This window comes from Mesitornis unicolor, unplaced genomic scaffold, assembly GCF_000695765.1.
Source record: "Mesitornis unicolor isolate BGI_N332 unplaced genomic scaffold, ASM69576v1 Scaffold53952, whole genome shotgun sequence".
Taxonomy (NCBI): Eukaryota; Metazoa; Chordata; class Aves; order Mesitornithiformes; family Mesitornithidae; genus Mesitornis; species Mesitornis unicolor.
Window position 1 is genome coordinate 1 of NW_010172272.1, and position 10,332 is coordinate 10,332.

The 10,332-nt window shown below is 50.9% G+C and overlaps 1 protein-coding gene across 1 annotated transcript; it reads left to right on the forward strand.

The window, feature by feature from the left end:
- Window positions 1-195: 195 nt before the first annotated feature.
- Window positions 196-8,204, forward strand: GRSF1 (G-rich RNA sequence binding factor 1; the record flags this gene model as incomplete). The annotated part of the gene is given in 10 exon segments (XM_010180304.1): window positions 196-340; window positions 1,211-1,366; window positions 1,695-1,835; window positions 3,707-3,836; window positions 5,921-6,181; window positions 6,237-6,270; window positions 6,273-6,359; window positions 6,777-6,912; window positions 7,045-7,085; window positions 8,133-8,204. Coding segments are annotated over 10 exon segments (1,203 nt in total), but the record flags the coding sequence as incomplete, so codon positions are not given.
- Between the last annotated feature and the right edge of the window lie 2,128 nt (window positions 8,205-10,332).

Genomic DNA, 10,332 nt, shown 5'->3' on the forward strand with positions numbered 1-10,332 from the left:
CGCTCAGGGGGGTGGAGGAGAAGGCGGCGGGCAGGGCCGGGGTGACACGGAAGCCATGTGCGCCAACCGCCTCGCCATTGCTCCGCCCAGGCCTTGCCCTCCCCACGCTGCCCCAGCCCCCGTTAACCACCCGCGTAAAACCCAAACGGATCTGGGTACCGCTGCCGCTTACTCCCGTTTCTTCTTTGGTGGCAGGTTACAGATGCGCCATCGCATGAAGGTCACCTCTCGGAGCAGGCACCCGAGTCACCCAAGGCAGAAAATGACAGCGTTTTTCTCATCAGGGCACAAGGGTTCCCCTTCTCCTGCACCGAGGAAGACGTGCTTACCTTTTTTGATAGTAAGGGAGCTCATTTCCATCTTTAACTGTTCAGTGGGGGGGTGTTGAACCTAATAGTTAAAGATCAGTCAACAGAAAGAGCACTTAAAAATCTTTAGCCAAAGAAACATGATGTTTCAATACTATTGTAAGATTATTTGTGCAAATAAACCAAATAATTGACTTCCAGACTGCTAGAAAACAACAGGTAACTCTTCACTAAGGCATTTCGTATTTAGCTGAGCAAGTCTTTACTTTCTTCAGCTTTTCCCCAGCAAAAGCACTGTGATCCAGTTCCCAATGGTTCTTTTCAATACCACTATGGTTGGCTTTCTCCCACTCCCCTCCTTTAAACCGAAGGGTCTTGAGTATTTACTCATTAAAACTCCAGTGCTGCTTTCTGAGCCTGATTAATAGGCTTGCACATACCCCTGTGGGACTGATCCCTCCATACTGTGGTATTACAGTGCATCCTTCCAGGGTATTCTGCACAGCAAGATCCAAGTTCTTCACTGTTTTAGTAACCTGCAGAGCTAAAGTCAGCTTGAATTCCAAGGGGGAAAAACAGAGCATCAATGACAAGAGCCTATAGTATTTGTTCTAGATGTCAAATACTTACAAAACAAGAAGTCTCCAAGAAGAGGAGGATATAAGTTATCCAGTTGTACAGCTGTGGAAGCCACTGGATGTCAGATGAGTTTCTTTTCTGCTGAAAATGCTGTGTGTTAGAGCTGAGGTTAGAAATAGGAGTTTCCCGGCCTTTGGACAGTGTTTTGCACTGCTGTGGGAGAGCACTAAACACAGAATATTCTGTTTCTGTCTGCAGTCAGAAGAGCCCCTGGTTTGACGCAGTTGCGTATGTTTGTGTGTCGTGTGTTCCCCAATTTCTAGGCTGTAGAGTTCGAAACGGTGAGAACGGCGTGCACTTCCTCTTAAACAGGGATGGGAGGCGCACGGGGGACGCCCTGGTGGAGCTGGAGTCGAAAGCAGACGTGCAGAGAGCCTTGGAAAAGCACCTGAGGTACATGGGCCCGCGCTACGTGAAAGGTGGGTGTGAAAGAGCAAAGTCACACTGGGAGAAAAGGCGTGAAGGGAATCAACCACTGCTTGGAAATAGAGCAGGGCTCTGCGAGGGGGGCAGCCTGGAGAGGTGCAGGATGTGGACCAGGTGGGGAACAAGGCAGCATTAAGCCAAAACTTCCCGGGGCAGGCAGGAAGAGCCTTGCACAGTGATGGGTGCCATTGCAGGACCATGGAGCGTGGGGTGGGGGTGAAGTGCTGTGAAGTTTTGGAGAAGTTGGGGGTTGCTGGCTTAGAGGAAGGCTCAGCTCTGCGTGCCAAAGGCAAACCTGTTCTGTGCCTGTGCTCGTGGCAGTGTTTGAGGTGCACGACAGCGACGTGGAGGGCTTGCTGCGGAACCTGCGGGACGAGTCGCACGCCATAAGCGATGGAGTGGTGCTGCTCCGAGGCCTGCCCTTCAGCGCCACCGAGGAGGACATCATGGACTTCTTCTCGGGTAACTCCTGCGTTAGGAGGGGCCTGCTCCTCCCAGCTCACACTGAACCAGGCTGCTGCTTCACCAGATTGACAATCACAAAAGCACAACCTTCAGCACCTCAAATAGTCCAAGGGGCTGCTGCATCCCCGCAGCTAAAAATAATTAATGTTTTCTAAACGAGATTTTGGCTGCAAGATTTTCTTGCACCCTTGACTTCCTGCAGGTCTAACCTGGGGTCAGTATTTGCAGCACTTCTTTTTGGAGAGGGGGGGAATGAAAGAGGAGAACCTCAGTCCTCTTCTCTCCAACTGGATTGCAAAGAGTCCAGTGCAGGATTTGGCAAAATAATATAATGGGGGATGAATGTAAATATAATATAATATGCAAAATTAAGTTATTTAAAGTTATAAATTACCCAGTTTCAACGTGGCAAAGCTAAGACAGGAAAAAGATGCCTGCATGGTAGTTAAAGCACAAGTGAATGCAGTGAGGGTGTTTCCAGGTGTCCCACATCATCACAACAGCCAGGTCTGTACGCCACTGTTAACAGCAGGGTTTTAATTAGCACTTTGCTCATTACTGTACAAGGTACCTGCACCAGTTGTGGCTGAGCAAGCATTGGACCATGTGTCTGTGTCCACATGTGCTAGGATGATCCAGGCGGCTGCCGCCTGCATTCGTTAGCGAAGCAGCCTTTTGGTTTTGCAGAATTAATTGACTTTTACTTAGGTAAAGGTTAGGCTGGACAGAAACCAGTTTGCACCCCAAATTCATCCAGTCCAGGTTGGCCTGCACACAGAGGCCTCTAGCCCTGAGGCCTACAACAACATCATGCAAAAGCAAAGGCTACCGATAGTAAATTTTTGAATTTATAACCATTAATTCTATTTAAAATAATCTGGTGGCAGAGTTACCACACTGAAGTGACACAGGCAGTGTTTTGGAACAGCTGTTTCCATTTCTTTAGGAGCTCGGGGAGACCCTTGAGAAGGTATCAGGGCACAAAGAGTACACAGAAAGGCGCTCCTGAAAATAATGAGTGTAGGAACCCAATGCAGTGTGCACTGGGTGTTAGATACAGCAGTTTACTGGGTTATAGGTAGGCTCCCCAAAATTACACTATACAGCACAACCACATTTAGAGAATTTGATGTGGGTGTTAAAGAGATGGGGAAAAATATCTCTAATGATAAGAGAAAGCACTGAGAACATCTGTGCCCTGGACCTCCTCCTTGCTTACAGCTTGAATTCATTTGTTGTTGTCGTAGTGGAAGTGAATTCATTACTGGCAACGAAGCCTTCTATGAAAACTGAGAGAAATCCAATAAACTGGAGTAAAAAAAAGTTTAAAAAGAGGCTGAGGGAGCTGGGGCTCTTTAGTTTGCAGAAGAGGAGACTGAGGGGAGACCTCATTCATGTTTATCAATATTTAAAGGGTGAGTGTCACGAGGATGGAGCCAGGCTCTTCTCGGTGACAAACAATGATAAGACAAGGGGTAACGGACACAAACTGGAACACAGGAGGTTCCACTTCAATTTGAGAAGAAACTTCTTCTCAGTGAGGGTGACAGAGCCCTGGCCCAGGCTGCCCAGAGAGGTTGTGGAGTCTCCTTCTCTGCAGACATTCAAAACCCGCCTGGACGCCTTCCTGTGTAACCTCATCTGGGTGTTCCTGCTCCGGCAAGGGGATTGGACTGGATGAGCTTTGGAGGTCCCTTCCAATCCCTGACGTTCTGGGATTCTGTGTTTTGGTCAGCACGAACGGTTGTTTCAGGACTGGGTAAAGCCAGAGTAGCTTGTCAGAAACCAGAGGAGTAAGGGAAGAGATGTCTTGTTGCCACAGCACAAGTTCCTGACCACGTAAACACCTTTCTGCCCACCCTTCACAGGTTTGAGAATAACTGACATAGCTTTCATCTACCGGGGAGACCGAAGGACGGGAGAAGCTTTCGTGCAGTTCGCAGCCCCCGAAATGGCAGCCAAGGCCCTGCTGCGCCACAGGGACTACATGGGCAGCAGGTGGGTGCTGGGCTGGGGCTCCTGAGGGAGGAGCATGCCGTAAAACCTTATGGGATCACAGCCTGGTGTCAGCCTGTCCCACCCCCTTCACTGTTAACGAAGCTGTTGTCCTTAATGCTCATAACACCCGGAACTCAGACTTGAAACTCAAATTTCAGTACAAATTGTTTCTAAATCTCTCTCAGAGTGGTGTCAGACTGGTACTTAGCAGCTTAAAACATTTAATTTTTAAGAGCACCCTCTGAAACTCAGTGTGTAATCCGAACATTACCTCCTCTGGTGGTGTTTTCTTTAGAACCTTGACAGAACCAGACAAAAGATACAGGCTTCTGCAGGCGTCTGTGCCTTGGAGAGGCACCTTGAGTGCTCATAGCCTGGGGGGCATTTTGGGCCTGCCAGAAAAGGTCTAATTTCATTGTTAGTACTCCTGAACGCAGTCTCATCTCAAAAAAAGGGGGGTGATAGCATGCAGAGCAGGCAACATTAGATAGACAGTGCTTGCCCAGTCTCAAGTGTTAGGATATCCTGCACCTCCTGCAGACATTTCCCCCTGCCAAATTTCCCCCATTTCAGCCCAGCACCAGCCACCATCAGTATCTACATTCGAGTAGTAGCCGGGTCAGAGCACCCATGGCCACTCACCTCTGGCTTAGCGCCGCTCCCGCAGGTAACTACAGGCCAATGTTGCAGTCGGTGACTCCTTTGGTGGCCACATCTGCCTGGGCTGCTCCTTCCTCAGGAATTCATGTTGAGACATTTTCTGCCTGAGCCCTGCACTACTCTCTCCTCACAAGAGCCTCTCTTTTCTCAAGGAGAGCACAAATGGCTTTTTCCCAGAATCCTGAGCTCCACTCAGGGGAGGAGAAAGCAAACAAAAAACCCCCAAGCCCTTGTTTTTACCCTCCTCAGCTTTCTGATTTCTCTTTACACCCCATTAAGCTCCCTTTCCTATTACCTGGTAGGAAGAGACTCCTCTAAACCTTCCCACTTCCCCCACACAGCACCCACTTCCTAACTTCCTGTTCCCCAGCTGCATTTCCTTTGGGGTGTAGCCCCTGCTCATGTTAAAAGGAAGCAGCTGCTGCACAGGTGTGCTCAGTGATTGAATCACCTCACGCCTTGCTCCTGTGCGTGGAGGTATTTGCTGTACTGTAGCTGCAGTCCTTGGGAAGGGAGGGAGGTCCCCTTGTGTGGGTGGGTGCCTGTGTTCCCCTCTTCATCACCTGATTCCTTTTAAATCACCTGAGGTAGCACCCACAGCTGCAGCTGTGGCGCCAGCTCTCCCAAATAAGGGTGTAAGGAAGGGCTCCTGGGGTGGGTAGATGGAAATAGCAGCACTGTGAGTTTATACCCTGACTGAATGACTGCTTAAGCGATTGGGTTGGATTCTTTCTGTGGTGTAGCTGGGATTTTGCAGGCATCCCTTAGCGCTGCATTGCTTACTGCTGTGTTATACCCACAGCTTTCACACAGACCCTGCTGCCTTGCATCCCATCAATCCCATAGCGATACCTAAAAGCCTATGGTGCCACAGAAGTGTTTCATGTGACCCACCGTGCATCTCCTGTGTCTGCCTGGTCCTTTAATCTGTTTTTTTTGGGGTTGGATGGAGATTTTTTTATTTGGGGTTTGTAGAAATTGAAAAGTGCCATTTTCAGAGGTGCAGCGAGGAGAAAACAGCCTCATGTACAGGGGTGCTCAAAAGGATGGACACTGCTGAAAGAAACCGTTCTTAAGAGCAAATAAACCTGTATTTCTGCAACAAAAGTTAATTTTAGCTTGTAAGGGATTGATGTTATTGCTACAAGAACTCTGCATAAACGAGAGGCTTTGTCCAGCCCACGCTGGTGATGTGGGGGGTGTTACACAGGAGAGTGGCTCTCATTGCAAGTTGAAAATAGGCTTTTGTAAACATAACTCTGCAGTTTAAATCAATAAAGCCTTCACAGCTGGCACTTGCTGTACTGTGGCTCTCGCATGGAGCACACAAGCACATCCTAAAGTAATGGTGCCCTCTCCAAACCGCGAGTTCTTTGCAGAGGCACAAGGCGCACCACGTAACCTCCTCCTCCTGTGACTGGCAGGTACGTAGAGGTGTACGTCAGCAGAAAGCACCAGATGCAAAGGCACGTGCCCTACCACAGACACGTGGCGGTGGGGACCTACCCCAGGGCGAGACGAGAGCAGGAGCCCATTGCGGAGGACAGGGAATCGAGCAGCGCGGGAGGCGTCGATGCTGAGAGAGAAAGCAGTGAGTCCCTCCCCGTCGTCTTTGTTCTTGGGGGCTGCTTCGTTTTCCCCTCATGGGCTGCTGTGGGCATGACCCTGTGTGCCTGTGGCTTCATGTGAGGAAGGTGGTAACTGGAAGCATTAATAATATTTTTCCTCCGTTCCCCAGAGTGGTGCAGGGCAGGAGCAGAAAGCTCCGGACGCGTTTTGGACTCTGGGAGCAGCTCATCGCCTCTGCACTTTGTCCACATGAGGGGTTTTCCTACCCAAGCTACTGCCCAGGACATAGTAAATGTGAGTAGGAATAAAGCCTGGTTATCATCACCATTAATTATTCCAGCTTAAGTGACTTCATTTCAGTAGTGTCCAGTGTCACAGAGCCAGTGTGACTCTTAGGAGCACTCGATGACTCTGACACGTACAGGACACGTGTGCACTGTGAGGGTGTCTGTTCCTGTGCAGAATTAATCTGCCAGGACCTCGCAGAGGGAGGGGGCTGCACTGCTGTTGTACCACCCACGGCACAGTTGATGTGGCTGTGCCTCCGCTTCACCCGGGCAGACAAGGAGGGGCCTTTTGCTGCTTGAGACCTCAGACCCGCCCTGGCTGGACAGGCCTTTGAGTAAAAAGCTGCAGTTTCTCAGGGACAGAGTGCATCACTTTTTGTTTCTTTCATACCAAAATATCTTCTTGTTTTGCCCCCCCTCCCAGTTTTTTGCCCCGCTGAAGCCCACAAGGATCATGGTAGCGTACAACTCCCACGGAGAAGCCACAGGAGAAGCGGACGTGCATTTTGAGAGCCACGAGGATGCAGTCGCTGCAATGGCAAAGGAGGGGTCACAGCTGCGTAAGTACAAGCGGGGTCTCACAACCCCAAGACTCGGACGCTTGGGTCGTTTGGCTCAGCTCGTCACGCTGCTGTTCACGGCCCGTGCAAAAGAGTCACACACCAATTGAAGCTCTCTCCGCTTGTTCCCAGAGTGCAGCGCCGTCGAGTTGTTCCTGAATGAACACCCACAGGCAAAACCAACCTGCTCGTGACAGCGGCGCCCGCTCTGGTTTGGTGAGTGCCTCCTTCTCCGTTGGTCCTGGTCCATTTTTAGCAGCCTCTGCCTCAACCTTAGCATTGCTTCGTATTTGAATTGGCTTAAAGGCTCACTCAGTGTAGCCAAAGACAATTGTCACAGCTGACCCGAGGTCAGGCAGCCAGCCTCGACCTTCTGGCCTGCAAATCCAGGCTCCGCAGGGTTAAAGTCCTGGGGCAGAGGGGCAGCAGCAGTTGCTGCGCTGCTGAAACACTGCCTGGCTGCACAGGAACTGAGGCCTGCTGGAGTGGGCAAGGGAGGGGTTTTTGGTTTTCCTCCTCCGCTTAAAACTCTCCTCATGGGATTGGTTGAAGGTTGGGGTGAGGTTGTGGTCCCTGGCACGAAGGTGGAAGAGCAGCTGAACGTTTTGCACAGCCATGCAGGGACAGCTGGGTTTTGCCTCATCGTCACTGACAAAATAGCATTCTGCAGCTATGGGGGGTTTGGTTTGGTTTTTAATCCCTCCCCTCTTTCAAGAGCAGTGGTTTCAGTGCAAACAGGGTGTAATGTTTTTAACGTGTTAACCTGGGGCGTGGGACACTTTTTGGGTTGTTTTGTTGCACAGTGCCTGTGTTACTCTCCAGACATTCCCTTGTGCAAGTGGGGAGGTGGTGGTCAGTGCTCCCCGAGGTCCTGGCAGCTCTGGATTTCCTGTCTAGGGAAGGGAAACGCCTCTGGGACAGATTTGCCATTAGCTGTGACCTTCATCCTGTGCCCAACCGCTGCTGACCCCGGCCCTAGGACTCAACCCAGCAGAATTCAGTCCTCCCCCTGTGCTGGACTTAGTGCAGCCCCACATGACACCATCCCCTTCTGGAGCTGTTTGTGTCACCTTACCTTTTTGGGGAGAGCCTGCAGTATCCCCAAAGTCTGCTAATCTGTTATCAGAGGCAATGATTTGGAATAAAATGCAGTGGCATCTTATTGCTTTTCTGTTTTTGAAGATAAGTGACTTCTCTTTTTCCTCTTCCTTTCTTTTTAGGCCGAAGCGAACACATTCCGCGGGTACGAGCGTCAAGATCGAGCACGAGTGCCGCTGCTCAGTAACATTTAGCTGAGACTTGTGTAAAAGCATGTAATAAATTGTCTTGACTTACTGTGGCGAGATTGGCTGTTGCAAAGCAGGAGCAGCTGTGCTGGAGGAACAGCAGCTGCTGCAGGTGGAGAGGTTTGCCTGCAGCTGCGTAACGGTGCACAGAGCAGTAATAACAGCCCAGTATCAGCACTTGCAACCAGAGGGATTTGAGTCTCACAGAAGTCGCAGCCGCGCTGTGCAGCCAATACCTCATCCCTCCTCCCTTGTGTAAGCGTCTGTCGTCCAGTACCGGTTATGAAACGCTTTCATAGGCGTAGCCAGAGCAGAGTGGCATGGAAAGAGCAGCCAGGACGCAGGATAGAGATGATCGAGTGTTTATTTTTGTGTAGAACAAAACAAACATCAGAAAAACACCTGGTGTGAACCCACAGCCTGGCGTCACCAGCGGTACCTGAGCAACCACGTCGTGAGCGTGAGCAGCGTCACCACGCGTCACATCCAGAGACGTCCGCTGGACTCTGAGGTACCAAGAGCGGGGCAGGTCACAAATCAGCCCTTGCTTGGAGCTGCAAAGTGCCAGGCATTCCCACACCACAAGTATTTACACCAAGAGCCCCGTTTCCAGTTTAACCCTCCACACGGGAATTGCTGGGGTCACATTTGCTCCTGGGGGATGAGTCACTCTGGCTTTGGGTGCAGGAATTTGACATCTAAATGCGTACCCTATGTACACAAAGGTATTAAATTCACTACTTGCATCTGCTCCGTTCCTCTCCGTGTCTCACCCTCCCAAGCAGCGCGCCCATGCTGGAATTCCAGGCCTTGCAAATTCCAGCACTGGTTACAATCGCTAACCCACTTTAAGGGGCAGCAGCAAGGAAATGCAGATGGAACTTACAAGGGGGAAAGGAGCAGAAATTAACAGCTATTTAAAGTGTCCCCGTGGGGTGAAGTGCTCTGGCTCCCAGGGCACCAAGAGGAGCTGCAGAGCTTGGGAGGCTGGACACGCCGAGGCCTAGAGCCAGGAGCGCGTAATTCCCAGTACAAACCAGCACCAGCAACGTGAATAACCTCAGCTCTGAGGTGCTTTTTAACGCAGCTCCAGCCACTCCAGTAAACAGGAAAACCCCCCAAATGAATTCAACCACTAACCCCTAACACAATTTGTACAAAACCAAAAGCATTTCTCACATATAAATACATCAGTTTTCTACGGACTACGAAACATTCTGTGGTCTTAAAGACTGAAGTGGGCTTCCAGCATAAACCAGCTCAAATACAACCCTGACACGCCGTGCTTCACCAGGAAGCCCCCGCCGCTTTTTGGAGCAAGGTGAATTCCTTGAGGTAACAACAACAAAACAGTGTAGCATCAACTGTGAAACCTCGTGAAACTGCGTCCGAATCGGGATTTCAAGTAGGTGAAAAAGCGTTCCTGTTTCATCTCGCCTGCCTTTGAACTAACCCAAAAAAGGTGAGATACCAGGCTTATTCCAATTACCTTTTCAGTGCCGGTCCTTGGTTCGCCCATCGTGTGTGCCTCAAAACCACACGCCCACCCCCGAGCCCCTGAAATACAGGAGGAGAACTTCACAGCTTTGTTTCCTTTTGGGATACCGATGTGTGCAGCAAGCCCACGGCCAGAGGGCCGAGCTGAAGAAATGAAGTGTGCACTGGCCCTTCCCTGCACACCTCTGCAGTCACGTGGCCAAGCCGGATTGTCAGAGGCAACAGGGAAGGGGAACGGGGTTTCAAGTGCAGCCAGGCGTGAGGATTAAATCCACTCCTGTGTAGCTCTCCAAGAGCTGTCGCGTCGCAGCGGCAGCCTTTCACGCCATGCTTCAGGACAAGAGCTTGCCTGACCCACACACACACAGCTCTTTTAGGGCACAGGACTCTGTTCTCGCTGTGCCTCAAGGCCACCTGGGCACCCCGTGGGTGACATTCAGGTGCTGTTCCCAAAACAGCGTCCCCCACACAAGCCTGGGGCTGGGAGCAGGCGGGTTTTTGGACGGGGAAGGCTCAGGCTGTTGTGTGTCAGTCACTAGAGCCCATCAACACCCAAAGCTGCTTCCCCTCTCTGACCTCCACAGAACCCAGGCACGCGTTTTCACATTCGCCGTGAACGAGTCCAGACACCGTCAGC